We start from the raw sequence: 18,809 nt of genomic DNA, 5'->3' as shown, positions 1-18,809 counted from the left end.
TCCTGGACCAGTGGTGCACGTGTGCATTCTTGCTCTCGTCTCCCCTGGGTCACTCACACTGTTTCTCACTGTTGCTCATCCTCTGTGAGTTACAGAATAAATGCTGACCATACGCGTCTGCAGCTCCACATCCACACAAGCAGATTGTGTGTGTGTGAGCACATGTGTAAAATCTTCAGACAAGTGAGGCTGCTCTTGGCTTTCATGGAGCCCCTGGCATGGGGGTTGGAGTGACAGACTTCCCTGTGGTGACTAAAGGAAGCTCTTTCCCATATCTGGTCCCAGAGAAATGCATTTCAAGGCCACTCAACTAGGAGTCGGGTCAAGTTCCAAAGCAGGTGGCGGCGGTAGGATGGTCGGCAATGGCACACGGCAAGGGGGTCCATCCATTTTTCATGAACTTGTATGCTTCCACAGGTTCAACCTTTGGGACTGAAGACCAGCCGGCTCTGAAGGCAGCTCTGCCTTCCAAAGACACACCCAAAGGGGCTGCCCGGGTGGCCCCTCCGGCGTCCTCCAGTGTGACAACACCTCGCAGGAGTTTGCTTCCGGCGCCAAAATCCACGACCACACCGGCCGGTAAGACTTGCGCTGTGGAGAAGCTCCGCAGTGGAGAGCCTCTTCTGCATTAAAGTCTTCTGAAAGTCCTTGGGTAAATCAGTTGTTTAGATGGGATGACAGATGAATTTCAGATGGCATTTAAAATTAATAATAATACTACCACAATTTTCAAGGCACTTTCATATATTCCTATGTTTAAATTCTCACAACTCCCTCTCACTCCTCCCTGTGACTGGTAACCCATCAGATCACACAGTTTCCATTGCAAAAAAAAAAAAGGATCTAGCTGTTTTAGGCAGATTTGGTTCAGGGAAGCAGGCGCTGATGAAATCGTTGGAAGGCCAGTAGGAGTGAGCTGCAGACTGTACCCCCGGGAGTGAGTCCCTGATCCCTGGGGGAAACTGCTGCCCCTACAGGGATTCAGGGGCTCCACCCCCGTGCTGGTCCCAGGCCCGCACCGCCCACGCTGGGATGCAGGGGTCAGCAGCTACCGCAGAAAGGCTCGTTCCCGAGCTCACGCCGTGCCTGCGCTATCCACACCAGCCAAGCCGATGCCCCGAGCCCTGCACCTCCGCTAGTGAGGGACGCAGGAAGCTAGTGAGGGACACAGGGAATTCAGCTGACGCAAAGGTGTGACAGATGAAGGTGCTGGTCAGCAGCCGAAGCAACCGGTGCGGCCCCCGCCCCGCCTTCTCCTCCCAGATCTCAAAGGTGCACGTTTGCCCGCGGGATGTCCAAGCACGCGGCATGTGGCTTAGCTTTCCATCTTCCGCGCTGTAGGAAGACACACTAAGAGGAAGGAAGCCTGGATGTTGAGCCTGAATCCACAGTAGATGGCTCACCCCTATGGCTATTCATTGCTCCAGGTTATTCTTCTGTGCTCTTATACTCATGCACCAATGCATATACGTATACACACAGATGGGCTTGCGTGAGTTCCTAAAAGTAAGATTGGATTGTACCCATTTTTCTACATGTTACTTTCCTTACTCAAAGTGTGTCGTAGAGCTGCCCTCAAGTCAGAGTATGGCTCATTTTTCAAAGGCTGCCTGGTGTGGATATACCATGATCTATTGAACCATTCCCCCACTGGTGGACATTCACTTTGTAACTGGTGTTTGCCGCTATAAACAATGCTGCAGTACGTGTCCTTGGTGGCATTCTTTCTACGGGATTGATCCCCAGCAGTGGGATGGCTGTGTTTGATGCATTAATAGATATGATTAGATTCCTTTTCAAAGAGGCTGCAGTGCTTCACATCTCCACCCATATCCCTGCTAAGAATAGATAGCATTTTAAAAATTTTTTGTCCATTTGGTGGGAGTAAAATACTATCTCATTGTTATTTTAAATTTGCATTTCCCTGACCACTTGCCCTTCAATGGAGTACCACCTTGTAATCCCCTTTGGTAAGACTTAAGTTGACTTGTTTGGCTTTGTTCTTCCTCAGTGGAGGGAAAGCTCCTGGGGACGGTGACTTGTCCGTTTTATTTAGCACAGTATCCCCGCTGCTGCAGTGTCCCCAGTGACTGACACGCAGTGGCTACTTAGCATCTATTTGTTAATGGTTGGATAAATCAACGAATCAATGAATGAATGTCACATGACCTTTGACTCTTGGTTCCAGTTTAACAGTTTGGCCTTGGTTTAAATAGAAAATAACTAGACAAGCCTACACTGAGTTAAAATACAGTTGTTGAATCAGTCCTATAGACCAGTGTTTGTCAAATTTTAGTGCATCAGAATCACCTGAAGTGGTTGTTAGAACACTGATTACTGGGCCTCACCCTAGCATCTCATTCAGTAGGTCTGGGGTGGAGCCTGAGAATTTGCATTTCTAATGATTCCCAGGTGCGCCGACCCTGCTGGTCTAGAGATCACACTTGTTGAAACCACTGTTACAGAAAAATGGACTAGGAATTTGAACAGACAGTTCTTAGAAAAAGGAATGCACATAGCTCCTAGCCATATGAAAAGATAATCAGCATCGCTCATAATAAGAAAAGCATAAAGTAAAACTACAGTAGACTATAGTATCTTACCTATGAGGTGGGCAAACATCCAGATGTTTGAAAACATACACTACCATGAATCTGCAGGAAAAGAGGCATTCTCGTACGTGTACTGGCTGGAATATAAAATAGCTCAACTCCTATGAAAGGAAATGGGCAATATCTAATAATAAAATCACATGTGCATTTTTTCTTTGACTTAGCAGTCCCACCTCCAGAAATCTTTCCCAAAGGTAGACTGGCAAAAGCAGAATGCACCAAGTGATTCATTGCAGTGCTATTTGAAATGGCAAAATACTGAAACAGCTCAGCTGTCCGTCCCTAGGGGGCCAGCTGAATGGATTGTCACACATCCATGGGATGCAGTACTCTACAGCTGTTGCATGGGTGGGGAAATCTCTCTATGTTACTAGAAGGTGGTTTTCAGGATACATCATTAAGTGATAAAAGCAAGATAGACCTAACCTTTTATCTAAACAACAGGGAAATCATATGTATAATTAAATACATACTTGCTTAAATTAAGAAAAAGCAATAGAAGACTAACCTTTGAAATTTTAAGAAATCTTTAAGGGAAAAGAAGGAATAGGTTGGAATGGGGACAGAAGCTAGACTTTGAGTACACCTCCTTGTGTAGATTTGACCTTGAAGTTACATAAATATTTTACACAATGGTAAATTAACATTGAATTTTAAAAGGTGATAGCTAAAAATCAAAAGTATGATTAAACAAATGAAAGTAATTGCATGGCCTGTTGGTGGCATAAACACACAGAGAAGACTTATTCCAAGTGACTTTAAAACAGTAATTTGGTTGTTCCGCCCTAATAGTATGTACTCTATGTTCAAAAAGAATTGCAAAAAAATCTTAAACTGTTTTTAGTAATTACATTATTGGTGATAGTGTGGGTATTGCGATTCCAAATCTGCTGTTATTCTGAATGTGTGTATTATGGGATAAATGGGATACGGGCATTATGGGATAAAGTACGAACTTATCTGAAATTTATCTTTAAAAAAGATATTGCCAGCTCTGTCCACTGAAAAGTTATAAACAGTGACTAGACCAATAGCATTGAGCACCCCCAGCGCCCAGACTGTGATCTCTCAATACATTTTGCATTAACAGGAGATAAGGGTCTTTGAAGAAATGGCTGGTTCCAGGTCTAGGGCGGGAACTGTAGACCCCAGAACAGACAGCCAAGGGGAATTCAAAGACTACTAGGATTCTATCAACTTAAGAGTCAGACTGAATAAGCTCCTACTGGTGAAAAGAAAGAAAGAAGGAAGGAAGGGAGGGAGGGAGGGAGGAAGGGAGGAAGGAAAGAAAGAAAGGAAAGAAAGGGAGGGAGGGAGGAAGGAAAGAGGGAAGGAAGGAAGAGATTGAATATCAATAAGATTCATAACTGCAGTAGAATAATATTCATCAAATCAAAATATATGTATATCCATGAGGTCATAATGATACAAAATAAAATAAAAGCTAGTCACTTTGGATGATGCTAAGAAACTTTTTTTGAAATTTGGTAAAGAAAGAAAAGAATAAAATATTTTAGCCACTTCTCCTATTCAGTCTGTATCCCATGATAACCAAATAGTTGGTGAGGGGAATTTCTCTTTTAGTGTTTAAAAGCATTCTAGTTAATAAATAAAGTATGATAGAATATCACCTTTTCAAAGCTTTAGTGAATCAGTAGATAAAAGGCAATGATCATCAATGGAAAGGGAAAACCAGACGTTACGAACTAATACTGATATACAACATTACATGTGAATTAGTCTTGGGGGAAAAATGAATCCCCTCTAGCCTTTAGATTTACTAATTTACTAGAAATAGAAAGGACAAAGAAGCATATTAAATAACACCATGGGAATAAAATCAACCAACCAGACTGAAAAACTCTATAAAACAAACCATCCAATTTACTCAACAGTAGAAACAACAACAAAAATTGTAAAAAAAAGGCAGATAAACATTCTGGGAGGGGGACAAAGGATACAGAGGGGGAACCTGTAGATTATAAAAAACTTAGACTTATTATCCAGTTGCAAAGTATGGATCTTGTTTTGTATCCCAATTCAAACAAACACACCCAAAAAAAATTTTTTTAAAGATAACTGAGGAAATGTGAACCAACATTGGCTCTTAGATGACATTAAGAAACTATTATTGCTGTTATTCTGAGTATTATGGTAGTATTTGTGGTTATGTTTTTGTTTCTGTTTAATCAAAGTATAGTTGATTTACAATGTTGTGTTAATTTCAGGTGTACAGCAAAGTGATTCATTTGTACATATACCTATATTCTATTCTTCTTCAGATTTTTTTCCTCTATAGGTTATTACAAAATATTGAGTAGAGTTCCCTGTGCTATACAGTAGGTCCTTGTTGGTTGTCTCTTTTATAAATAGTAGTGTGTATATGCTAATCCCGAACTCCTCATTTATCCTTCCCTGTGGGTATGTTTTTTTAAAAAGCCGTCTTTTAGAAATGCACAAATATGAAGTGATATGCTTTCTGGGATTTGCTTCAGAATAACCCAGGATGGTGGCAAGTGGAGTCAACATGTTACAGAAGATGAAACATGGGTATTGCTTGTTCTTGAAGTTGGGTGATAGAATACATAGTTAACTAGACTAGTCTCTCTGCTTCAGTACATGTTTAAAGTGTTCCATTGAAAACTGTGCAGAGAGAGTGGCTGTTTTAGCTGTTTTAGTGGAGGTAGAGCTAAATGGAAATAAGGTATTTCAGGTGTGAAGAATAGAGGGCAAGGCAGCAACAGTGTTTAAGACCATAAAAATTTCATTATTTTTTCAAATACTTCTGCTCTGTAGAGGATTTTGGAAAGCCATGTGATCTTGATAAGAATTCTCTTCCACTTTGTATTACTTTATAAAACACTTTAATGTGCTAAATATGATTTGGTCCTCACAAAAACCTAGAGTGGTAGGCAAGGAAAGTATTATTTTGCGGATGGGAAATCAAGATTCAGAGGTGAAATGACTCGCCCCAAGTCATGTGGTGGCATCAGGAAATCACATATGTTGTGTATGTGTCCTGTGCTTTTTCCACAATAATATAAATATCCAGCTGTGGAGTATAAGAATTCCATCTGTGGTCCCCCATTACCATTAGATTTCACATGTGTGAACTGGGGATGGTGGTAAACAGAAATGGTACACAGGATTTCTTGTCTCAGGACAGGCTCTCCTTGAGATGACTTGGTTAGAATTCAGTTGGTGATGCCATGAAAAATAGATGTTAACCAGAGGGAGGAGAGGGGAAGGAATGATACTGTGTGAGGAAGAATTGTGCCTTCATGGGGGGTAAGGGATGTTCCCAGCAGAGAAAGGGTCACCATGATGTTACCAGTTTCCACGCTGAGTGCTCAGAAAGTACTTGTGACTTGGGCAGGTTGTTACATAATGAAGCAGTAGACCAGTTCCTGAGGACAAGTGAGAGTCCTGCCTTTTCCCGTGTCCTAGAACAGGCTCCAGCAGATGCTCGGAGACTCCCACCTGTTTCACATCCCTTATGCAGCTGCCCTGAGGTCAGCTTCCTAGGCTCTGATGGCAAATTACACAGGCCTCGCCCGGTAGAAACAGTTGGCAGCTGCCCCCAGTCACGTCTCTCTTTTCCTTCTCTCTCTCCCAGTTTTTCCTCTCTGTAACTGTGAACTCTGCCAGCCTTGCTCTGTTACTTGCGGCCTCCTTCTCCAGGGTCTGCAGGGGCTGGGAGTGGGGGGCAGAGGGGGCAGCCCCAGAATCTGGAGGACTGGGTGAGACAGGCAGTGGACAGAGCTCCCGAGGCTTAGTCCAAGTCTGCTCGGAAACCTATTTCAATGATGCCCTAAGGCTCTGTGTTTGATTTTTCCAAAGACATAAAACTTCTTAGACATTTTCCCATTATTGACATAAGGAGGAGGTGCTAGGGTGTTTGGTTTTTTTAAGATTTATTTTTTGGATGTGGACCATTTTTAAAGCCTTTATTGAATTTGTTACAATATTGCTTCTGTTTTTTATGTTTTGGCTTTTTGGCTGCAAAGACATGTGGGATCTTAGCCCTCCGACCGGGGATTGAACCTGCACCCCCTGCATTGGAAGGCACTGGACTGCCAGGGATGTCCCAAGTGTGTTTTAGAATGAGGATTAAGCACCACCATTTACTAGACAGAGGACCCCAGACCAGCTGCTGTGTAGACTATGGCTGTGACCCCTGTGACATGTAGTTATCAGGGGAAGGCACGGATTGGGAAAAATGAAGCAGAAAGCTCCCTTGAGAGATTTCAGGACGTTCTCTTCTAACTTTCATCCCACTCCAACACCTAATTTAACAATTATAAAATTGTGGTTAAAAGATAAATTTTATTACTGACTTTTAGGTTTGCATTTATTCCACTGGTATGAATTTTTCATTTAAATAAAATCTAGTTCCTAATACCAAATCAGCTTTCACATCGCCTTGTTCTGTCATCAAGCTAATTAAAAAGCAGAAGGCAGGCATGCAAATTACAGTTAAATTCCAAATAATTGTATTTCTTGGGACTGTGAGGTGTTTGGGTTATTTTAATTACTTAGGGAACACCAACCCTTGTTTTAAAGCCTGCTGTTGGAAACATTTCTAAACTGTGATGCTTTGCTTCTTTCCCCTGGTGATTGCAGGCCACTTGGATTCAAGAATAATTAGAACAGTCCTTAACCTTCAGGGGCTCAAAATAAGGTAAACAGATTTGTACACTGATAATTAGAGTGAGAGCAAGAGATCTGTAATTATATCAGCTGACTGCCAGTTAATTCTAGCAGACCAGGAATTCATAGTAAGATGGATTAAGAAACAAATGACCTGAAGAAGTTTAAATATAATAGGCTTTTAAAATTATTTAATCACTTTCTATTTATTACTTGTTTAATCATTTTCTACTTTATGTATTATGTTATCACTTTCTGATTTCAGAAAAGATACAAGGCAACATGTAGTAAAGGGCACAGAATAACAGAGATACAAGGATAAAAATCCAAATAATAAAAAGAGAAGAGCCTGATAAAACTGGGCTCAGAGCTTCCTGACTGCAAGGGCAAAAGAAGAAACACAATCAGGAAAAAAAAAAAAAAAGAGTGTGCCACTTTATCAGAAGAGAGAAACTTATTTTTTAGCACAAATGTGTAAGATTTTAACTCTGTGAATTAAAAAAAATTATGTTGAACAACATAATGGACAATAATTTTAATTGTATAGTTTAAACATATCTTTTCTGATAGGAAAATACTTAGGTAATATTTTAAAATTTTGGAATAGGGAAGGCCTTTCTAAACATGATGTGAAACCTGGAAACCTTTAAAAAATGATAGATTTAACTACATACAAATTTTAAATTGTCTGCAATAAAGGACATCCTAGAGGTAAGAAGGGTGATAAACTGAATGACAGTGCTTCAACCAAGTGTTATTATGAAAATCAATAGAAAAAGTACAATTTCATTTGAAAAATAGGTAAAATATATGAATGGGTGACTTATACACTAGAAGTACAAAGAGGTCAGTGGCCGTAAACATATGAAAAGATGTTCGAATTCACTAATGACTAAATACGTTCAGTTTTTTTTAATAAGATACCATCTTTTTCATATTGGATTAGAAAAAATAAAAAGGTTTATTACAGCCAGTGTTGGTAAGAACATGGCAAAAAAACACTCTTGTAGCATTAGTGGGAATGTGAATTGCTAGTCTTTTGGAGGGCAGTTTGTTAATATCTATGAAAATTTAACTATCTTTAACGTGTAATCCAGTATTTCTACATCTGGGACTCTCTTTTGCAAAAATACTTGCTCAAGCAGCAATGATATATGTGTAGGAATATTCTTTGCAACACTGATTATAATATTAAACAATTAGAAACAATCTAAATATCCATCAATATGGAAATATTTAAATAGGTTACAATATATATCCATTCAATAGACTCTTATTTAGTTATTGAAAAGATTGAGCTAGATCGATATGAATTATTTGGAAACTGTCCATAATATATTATTAAAGCAAGAAAAGCTGCAGAACATGATCCCATTTTTTCAAAACCCAAAATGAAAATAAATCTTTTTTTAATGTATACCTTTTTGCATATTTATAGAAAAAAGATGGAAAGTATCATTTAAATAGTTAATAGCTATTATCAGTGTGGTGTCCAATTGGAGAAAAATTGTGATTAGGAAAAAGAACTTTTGAGTTTTGTGTTCCTTCTATAGTTAGAATTTGTCCAAACGTTTCAGTTTTTACAATGAAATACTTAAAAACAACCCAGTAAAAAATAGGATAATAATTTGCTCCCAGAAAAATGCATGAAGAATATAGAAAAAAATGAAACAATAAAATATCTCATAATCTCAGGCCATGAATAGCTACTAATAATATATATTGGCATATTTCCTTTCACTCTTTTTTCTAAACAGGTATGGATTTTTCCCCCATAATTGAACTGATGCTTTATAGATACTTCTGTATCTTGCTTTTTCACTTAACATTATATCCTAAGCATTTTCCAATGTCATGATAAACATGTGAAAATTTAACTTTTAGTCCTGTCGTAATAACTTCATATTGATTTACGCCAATTTGTAGGACTGTTTATCCCTTGTTCAGCATTTAGGTTGTTTTCAGTGTTTCATTACCACAAAACAAGGAATTGTAATAAGGTTATTTTGCAGAAACATATTTTGCTGGGGTTGTCCAGACTACCCTCAGGCTTGATGATTTCCCTAGAAGTACTCACAGGACTCAGAAGTTGTTATATTCATCATTACAATTTGTGAAAGTGGAAGAATCCAGAGTAAAAAGCCAAAGGAAGAAAGCTCACGGGGCAAAGTTCGGAGAAAACCAGACACCAGCTCCCAGGAGTCCCCTCCCAGTGGAGTCATACAGGTGTGCTTAATTCCTTGAGCAACGATACGCAACAGTACCTCACCTGAGTCTGGTTGGCCAGGGTTTTTATTATGGGTCAGTTACGTTGGCACATAGCACCTGCTGGACTATCTAGGCAAACTGGTACCATGTGACCCAAGACCTCAGGTAGGCAGAACACTTTCCTCAGTCAGAACATGCCAAAAGCTCAGCTCCCAGGAGCTGGCCAAAGGCCAGTCATGAAAAGAAGCCCTTCTTGGGAATGGGCAGGGCTTGAGCAATCCGGTGTGTTTTTATGATGGATTCCTAAGAGCAGAAACATGGAGTCACTCTGAAATATGGCTTTACAAATAACGCAGACATATTTTGACTGTAGCTATGTCTTATAGCCATAAATCAACTAAATCAAGGAAACAATATTAAATGAGTTGTATGGAGAGATATTTTACTGGAGCTAAAGTCGTATAATCTAGGAGTACATCCTTTATGAAATCTAACTCTATAATCGAGAGTTTAGAGGACCCTTAGAAGGAAATGATTGGCATGTGTTTTCGGCTGTCCTTCTAAAGTAAGAGTTGTCTTAGTTCAGTTTTTGATGGCAAATAAGTCAATATTAATTTGTCTTAAGTGTAATATTCTGTGTTGGATAATTGGAAGGATGCTTAAATGTTTTAGATATCAGGAATATAAATAACAAAACTATTTTGTTCAGGTCTTTTCCTTTTTTCTTTTCTTCTTTTCAAAGACATATTTACCGAGCATTCTCTATGTACCATGCAGTATGCTTGGGGATTTCTATATTCTACCTAATTTAGCTCTAGAGGAAACTGGAGTTTAGAGAAATTAAGTAAACCCCCCTCCCACCCAGTGTCATACAGCTTCTATGCAGCAGAACGTGAATCAACCTAGATCTGTCTGACTTTAAAAGGTATATACCTAACCTTTGTGCTGTGCTGCTTACAGATCCTTACACAGATGGAGGCCAGTTAATTACATTTTATTGAAGTCACTATCATTGAACAATACAGCTTAGAGGTGGAATCTTCTTTCTGGGACAATGCTAGTTATTGCACATACAGCGCCCAGATCCCCTATAATAATTCTGTATTCTGTCCACGCCCCTCTTTCCCCAGGTTTCCAGACACAGGTTGAGAACTAATGCACTGTGCTAAGCATGACCCACTCCTATAATATCATCTTCCCGTAAGTTAATAATGATCATTGCCTTCTTATTCATTTATTTATTTGGCCACACCCCTCGGCTTGTGGGATCTTAGTTCCCCGACCAGGGATTGAACCCGTGCCCCCTGCAGTGGAAGCGCGGAGTCCTAACCACTGGACCGCCAGGGAATTCCCTTTATTTATTTATTTATTTATTTATTTATTTTTTTATTGCCTTCTTGACATCAGTGTGACGACAAAGGAAACTGCTGTGGATTTAGTGCTAATGGTTTAAAAAAAAGTACTGAACATCTTCCCTGTGGCTGTGTAAAGGGAAGAATTCTAGAAACATAACCTTGGTCTTTCGGTGACTCTTTTTCTCAGAATTGTCCTGAAAAGTTGTTCTGTTGTTCGTATGTCAAATACAAAATCTCACCAGGGTGTTGATCCATATAATTTTACACAAATAATCAGGCTTTACCGACTGACTTTTCTAACTGGTTTTCAGTTGTTGTAGCAAAAGGGAAAATATTTTCAGTTGAAGTATTGATCTGGTGAAAGACTACTTCTAGGTCAGTATGCCTTCTGATACTGTCATGTTGACATGATGTATAACAGAAAATAAAATTCCTTTATTCAGACTAAGCTGTAGAAGGATTTCCCATGGTTATATAGAAGATGAACAGCTGATGTCTTATTGTTTGGGTTCCTCTCTCCCTAAGGAAAATATTCTCTGGAAATAATGAGGCTGTTATTTTATGGGCTACAGAAACTCCATGTGTATCATGAAACTTAATTTTACTTCTTGAACAGGGGATTACTATTTCTGCATTAAATTCCACAAGTTTAGGTATTTCTGGGCATACTATAATTTAAAAAGACAAGTAGCTTGTCCACACCATCAGAATGTGTTTACCGAGCACTTTGAGGTGCAGGCTTCCGGAAACAGCTGCTCTAGCACGTTCTCCCCCGCCTCTCTTCAGTTTGGCCAAGCATCATCTCCCCTCTCTGGGCTCATCTTCAATGAAGAGATTGAGTGAGAGCTTGCTGAAATAAAATATTCTGCTCTGGGAAAGGACAGGACGGGTAAAGGGATCACTTTGCCACTGGAATCCTGGGTCTGGATGGTTCGGGAGGTGGTTCTTGCCGTAGCATATGCTCTTTTAACATAAGCAGCTCGAAGAGCCTCTCATTTTTCTGACATTGAGGGAATCATGGCACCTCACAATGTGGAAGCCCACGTTGACCCGGGAGAGGGACCTGAAGGAGGCAAGTTCAAAGCAATTAGGCTGTGCTGGGCTTTTCAGGACAGATGGTGTTATCACTTGATGTTGGCTGTGTTCTCCCTGAGGCTGGGTCCCCATGGCTAGCCCAACTTTAGCTCATCTGTCATTGTGAAGCCAACAGGGGAACCTGCAATGGGTTGGGGATAGAGGAGATTAGAGGAGAGCAGAAGTGTTAGAAAGAACTTGTGTGGGAGAAAAATCGATACATTTGAGACCCATTGCTTTGCATGAGGTCACAGAGACAGGAAAATACGGCGGGATGATGGATGGAGTGACTGTCCATTTCATCGTTCAGAGGGTGGCATTCGTGGGTGTCCTGGAAGGTCTGTTTGCTGTTCTTTCTGGCCAGCAGTGGGGAGGTTCCTCGCGGCAGCCAGGAGGCGCTGTGAGTCACACGCTGTGACCCCAGCATCCAGCTCAGTCACCCCGGGGAGTGACGGGCATCCGTTCATTTCACGGATGTTACAGAACACCTTCTTTGAGTTGGGCTCCGTGCTGGATGCTTGGGGAAATCATGATGAATGAGACAGAAACAGTCTCTGTTGCTACAGAGCCCGTGGTGTAACCGGAGAGAAGAACATAAAAGTTGTACTTACACACGTAATTATTTAATTACAGTTATGCTGAGTGCACAGTGGAGGCGTATCCTACAGACCTACTGTAGTGTGCAAAAAGCACGCAGGCAGAGACCTAACGGGTCAGTCAAAGTTGCCAGGCAGCAATGGTGGGGAACAGCATTTCGTGCAGGTGAACGCATGGATTCCCTCTTTGTAAATCTTAGAGGTTCCCAAGCTTCCCTCCCCTTAATATCTTGGGCTAGGGCTGCTAAAAACTAGACTCCTTATTAATTTTAAAATAAACAACCTCCTTTCCCCTTCCGTCCCTTTTATGGAGAAACTTGCAAGCTGTGAAGTGGTAAAAAGACAGACAGCGTGAAAAAAATGTACAGAAAATTTACAGCTGCTTCATCAGTCTCTGATTTTCCTGCTGAGTCCACCCTGGCCTTAATCATTACACAAACATTGCCCTTTAAGCAGTTCATTGGGACAGTCTGATTTTGTGTGTGTGTGTGGACACTTGAGTTTAAAGCTCTGATACCCTCATCCTGTATTGCCAGTTTAGTGGCCTAGAGGGCTATTTAACAATTATCATTGAAAGGCCACAGGAGGATCCAAGTAAGGGACAGGATACATTTCCCTTTCTCTGCTATGCCTTTCAAATTCTTTCATGGAAACAACGGCACGGATAATATTTTGGATAATTTGGGAAGCACTGGGGGACACGCTGACTGTACCAGAGAGAATTTATAAAATGCCGTGGCTCTCCTTGCTGTTAAGCCCCTTGCAGGCTGGTGTGAAACCTTTTATTGCGTGGTGACCCCTCCAAAGTAAGGCACAAAACCCCAGCTCTCACTTAAGAGTATATGCACGTATTGCATCTCAAAGGTTACACACCTGGTATTTTGCCCACTCTGCTAGTCAGCCTCGAAGAGCTATGGGAGCTGGTCCAGAAGTCATTAATGCAAATGGCCCTGGAGAGCCGGTTTTCCGTTGTGATTTCTGACAGTTATGTGCTTCAGGACTCTGCCTCCTGTACTATTAAGCGCATTGTTATGCAAAGTGTTACCATGATGTAGCCCCGTCTCTTAGCCTGATGAGCATGGAACTTTTAATTACGTGTCAGTGTTTAAAACCTTCCAATTCGTTGCAGATTTATATGTTTTACTAGCTACCTTACACTGATGAAATACCAAATACTAATTACTGTCTTTGGGCAGGGATGGGGGGGGGGAGCTAGAATAAATGCAAATGTAATAAGAAAGAGACAAATGCCAGCCATCCCTTTTCTAAGATAAGTGGCAAAGAATAACACATTTCTTGGACATTGCAGAGTCTTCATATTGTCCGTCTTTAATCCATCAATCAGCATATTTGTGTTGAGAACTGCTTTGGGCCGCAAAGCAGCCTCGCTGATAGGAGTCTAAAGCCCATGCTGAAAATGAGAAGTCTGCGCACGACCACCAGATGCAGGACCCTGAAATGCAGAGTCCCCCAGCCTAGAAGTAGCTCTGATTGTTGAACAGTCCACATGGCAGGTAGATGGGGAATGAATGAAAGCCGAATGCCTCACTCATTAAGTATATGCAGCTTTAAGTAATGTGACAATACCATGCTGTGTATCCGAGCTGGGACAATGGGATAAATACTAAACAGGCCAAACAGGTGTGATGGTTCATTGATGAGCAACTATAATAATAATAATAGCCAGCATGTATTGAGTACTTACTGTACACTTAGTCATACCCACCATTTCATTTCATCCTCACTTAAAAACCTTATGATGTGTAGGTGCTATTCTTAAGCCTATTTTATAGATTAGGAAACTGTGGATTAGAGAGATCAAGTAGTTTTCCCAGGATAACAAAACGAGGAGATTTACGGGTTGGGTGTAAGCCCCGGCATCCAGCTGCAAAGCCCGTACTTGCACCCGGTGCCGGTGCCCTTTTTGTAGCCCTGACAGTGATGGGCCTCTTCACACAGCTGCTGTGACCAACATCACCCAGCAGAGAACCCACCTGCTTGGGCTGCCAGCATGCAGTGCTTCTGTGCCCATGACCTGGGAAAATATAACAACAAGGTTACAGGACCCTTTTCTTATTCATTGGCTACATCTTTTTAGGTTTCAAAAAACAAAGACACCTTGGACGTATTTCTGTCTCCACATGATTTTTGTTCCAATGAGTGGAATAACTTTATTAATAAGCCACTGTTAATTGAGAGTTTCTACCACATAGACTTTGGGTGACAGAGGAAACAGGGAATGAGCTTTGAAGTTAGACCCACCAGTAGCTGGGTCTAAAAAGAAGAATGTGTAATTCTTGTCAACCTGATTCAGTAATGATTTAATACACTAGCACTGCACTTATAATCCATAGGTTCTAAACAAATATTTATAATAATTAAGTTAATATTGTTAATAAGTACCATGTTTGCATGCTTAATAAGTGCCTGGCATTATGCTAAGCATTTTTAATATTTGCCTGGTGCAGTTGGAGATCGTGGAGGGCTAGAGACCAGGAAGGTGGGACTCGAGCAAACCCTCCTGTCTCATACCCCACCCTGCTGCCCCTGAACGTGCTGTACCTTTGCACATGATCCCATGCCTGTTGTGTCCTATCCTTCTTGGTGATTGTCCTGCATAGTTCACACCTCAGCTCAAACATAACATTCTTCGGTGAAGCCCTACCTGACTCTTCCTCTGAGCTCCCTGAGGAATCTTTATCCAGACCTCTGGGCTGGCACCTGCTGCATTATCTTGTCACTACTTATTTACATGTCCCACTAGTTGGTGAATTTCTGGGCATAAGGATTTTGTCTTTCACCTTGGACTCTCCAACAGCTAATACCCCATCGCGTACCGTGGACCCACCCAATAAATACATGATGAACGAATGAATAAGGGAATGGTTTGGATTTTTCAAGGAATGAATAGTTCAGAAAATAAGAAAGGGATGATGCAGCCTGTGGAATAAAACTACAGGGAACTAACGTGTGGGCACTTATTTAATACTAAGTAGACCATATTTATATGGGGAAATTTGTTAGCTGTGAAAAGCACGATTTTATTGTGTTCTTGAATTAATGTGAAAGTAAATTATTGGATGGAATGAGACAAATAATCCCAGACCATTTCTTTCATTTGGGCTTACGTAACTAAAACTGCCACAATGAATAAAGCCCCAGTATGTATTTGGGTAGTTTCAAAAATACAAAGTACTTTTTGCACCACGACTTACTTATTCACATTTTCTCAGTGCCTAATAGATCACGCAGTGTCTTGATTCCCCAGAACTGGATTATTTTCCTCCCACAGATCCGTCATATGCAGAGCTTTACTCATTTTTCTTCTAAGAGTGTGTAAGGTGATTTCTCATCACTCAGTTAGGATGTGCTTGTTGGTTAGGTGGGGAGAGAGAGGTACTGCAGAAGAAATGAAAAAGAGAAAGAAAACAAGAAGAGGTTTCAGAATGTCAGGAGTTTACCTAATCTCAAGGTTGACTTCATTTTCCACAGAAGAAGAACATGATTAGTTAGTAATGATAACCAACTCCATTTATTTACAAATATTTACTGAGTGGGCGATTTTCACGTGACGCACTGTCTAACGGGGAACGTGGACAGGTAAAGGGCTTTCAACCTATAGTGCAATAAGGCTGTAGCCACAGAGCATATTAGCAGCATCCAGAGACCTCTAGGTTGAGGTCTGGAGGATGAGTTGGAGCAGAGTTCACTGGAGGGAAGAGAAGGTAGGAGGTGGTGCAGAGTTCTGCAAGAGAAGTGACAGTGATCTGAATTAAGGAGTTGCAGCGACTGCGAAAAAAAGAGGTGGACTGAATTTAAGAGAGATACAAGATGTATGTTTCATAGGATTTGGCATTTTATTGCATGTAAGAAGTAAGAATGAGGGAGGAGATAAGGATGCGATCAACGTTACTGGCTCGGGCAAAAGACACATCTACCGAGACAGAGAAAATAGGACTGAGAGGAAGTTTTGTTAGGTGACAGAGAGTTCAGTGTTGGGAGTACTGAGTGTCATGTGCACCAGGAGAGATCCAAAAAGAGAGATTTATATATAGGTTGTATATATAAATACACACACACAAATAATAGGAGTTCCATAAAAACAAAACAGAGAAATCAGAGGGGAGGAAATTATCAAAGCAACCTTTCAAGAAAATTTCCCAGAACTGTAGGACTAGAAGGACATACCAAATGCCCAGCATAATGAATGAAAAAAGACCCACACAAGGCACATCGTGAAATTTCACAACACTGGGGAAGAAAAGAGGTACCAAGAGAGTAAACAGATCACATACAAAAGGTTAAAATTTAGAGTGGCATCAGACTTTTCATTAGCAAACCTGGAAGCTAAAAGAGAAATGCCTTCACAGTTCTGGGGGAAATGATTGCCACGTCGGAATCCTGTATGAAGCCAAACAGTCAACTGTAAGAAGAAATTTTCAGCCATGGAAGATGTCGAATAATTTATTTCTCATGTACATTTCTCTGGAAACTCAAAAAAAAAGTACCTTACCAAAATAAGGAAGCAGACCAAGAAAAAGGAATACATGAGAGGTCCAGAAAAAAGGGATCCAATATGGGAAAGAGACAAAGGTATTTCACGGAATGATGACGAAGGGAGATTCTGGGATGACAGCTGCGCAACAGTGCAAGAAGTTATGAGTCCAGAAGAAAATGGAGAATTGAAGCCTCCAGGGAAACAAAAATGAAACCTTTTACATAATTGTGAGAGGAGAGTTGTGACTGATAAAGAGTTCTGGGGAGAATTAGCAAAATGCGTAGATATAAACAATCTAAACAAACAACAACCAAGCAACTATTAAATCCAGGGAAAACAAAAAGTCATACAAGTAAGGAAATTGCTCAGTTGTGAATAATATTTATGTAATTGTAACAAAATGAACAATGAATTTTGACTTAAACAAAAATTATCGTACACCTGTATTGAAGAGGGAGGTGGTGCCTATAGAGAGCCTATAGAGAGAAAATTTGTCATTTTCTGTAGTAGAGAGCTATTAAAATGTCTAAAATGTAAGTATCAAGAACTAGCAGTATATGGGACATCCCTGGTGGCACAGTGGTTAATAATCCAACTGCCAATGCAGGGAACACGGGTTCAATCCCTGGTCCGGGAAGATCCCACATGCTGTGGAGCAACTGGGCCCATGCGCCACAACTGCTAAGCTTGCGCTCTAGAGCCTGTGAGCCACAACTACTGAGCCCGCGTGCTGCAACTACTGAAGCCCACACACCTAGAGCCTGTGCTCCATAACAAGAGAAGCCACCGCAACGAGAAGCCCACGCACTGCAACGAAGAGTAGCCCCCACTCCCCGCAACTAGAGAAAGCCCGCACGCAGCAACGAAGACCCAGTGCAGCCAAAAATAAATAAATAAAATAAATAAACTTATTAAAAAAAAAGAACTAGCAGTATAGACATGTTACTTACATGGATGGACATAAATACTAGGAAAAACAGCTTAAAAAGTTGAAAGTGATGATTATGAATTGGGCATATGGAGGGTGGGACAAGATACTGCTGTTTTTTGTTTTGCCATGTGGAATAATCTTTTAGAAAGGTACAGATGTAGAACTATGATTTTAAAAAAATAGGTTAAAAAAATGAATGCAAAAGATGAAAAGAAAACAATAGGAGGCTTGCTGGACTGGGTTGTGGCCGCGGTTACGGCTATCGACTGTAAACTTGGCGCCTCCTTCTGTGTTGTCGTGTGCTCAGCTGGACTAGGGAGGGTGACAGCTGGGTTAGGGAGGGTTGGATTCTGCAGACGGTTGTGACCAAGTGGTTCTGCTGCCTCTGTGATATTAGAGCAAGAGTGTAGACAAGAGGATAGTAGAGGTGAGGGACACTGGGGGCAACTTCAGATTGGATAAGAAAGGAGGCAAAGACAGGAGGAGCCTGGCAGTTTGGGGTAAAGGGATTTGTTGTCTAGATTCATGAACTGATGGAGTGGCAATAACACAGCTGGAGGATAGAAGGTTGTGCTCAGAAGATGCGGTGTGTGATTTTCAGAGGTGACGTTCTAGGTGATGACACGGTCCAGGGTGATACCCAGGTGTCCTGATTAAAGGTGCCTGGCAAGAGTAGCAAATGTCTAAGTACTGAAAGGCTGGGATGTCAGATGAGTTATGCAGGGGTCATCGACGTTTACCCGGATGATGGCAGGACCTGGGATAAGAGGAAGACCACGCCTAAGGGTAAGTGAGGGGCGGTGACTATAACGTAGGTGACAGCAGGGAGTAGTGTTACAGCACATCAGCCAGAAGTTTGGAACCTCAAAGGAAAAGGAGTTTTAC

General features: G+C 41.0%; 1 protein-coding gene across 13 annotated transcripts in view; it reads left to right on the top strand.

The window, feature by feature from the left end:
* The window catches only part of MTUS2 (microtubule associated scaffold protein 2), a 505,315-nt gene that overhangs the window by 339,369 nt on the left and 147,137 nt on the right, over positions 1–18,809 (top strand). For all 13 annotated transcript variants that reach the window (XR_009005942.1, XM_057533086.1, XM_057533075.1 and 10 more), the window contains one exon: positions 418–579. Coding sequence is in view for 12 of the 13 variants with exons in the window: in XM_057533086.1 (XP_057389069.1) it covers positions 418–579 (162 nt within the window). In the remaining variant the exon portion in view is untranslated. The remainder of the gene's footprint in view (positions 1–417; positions 580–18,809) is intronic.

The sequence above is a fragment of the Balaenoptera acutorostrata genome, chromosome 18 (assembly GCF_949987535.1).
Source record: "Balaenoptera acutorostrata chromosome 18, mBalAcu1.1, whole genome shotgun sequence".
In the NCBI taxonomy this organism is placed as follows: domain Eukaryota; kingdom Metazoa; phylum Chordata; class Mammalia; order Artiodactyla; family Balaenopteridae; genus Balaenoptera; species Balaenoptera acutorostrata.
This window is presented reverse-complemented; position numbering and strand designations above follow the sequence as displayed.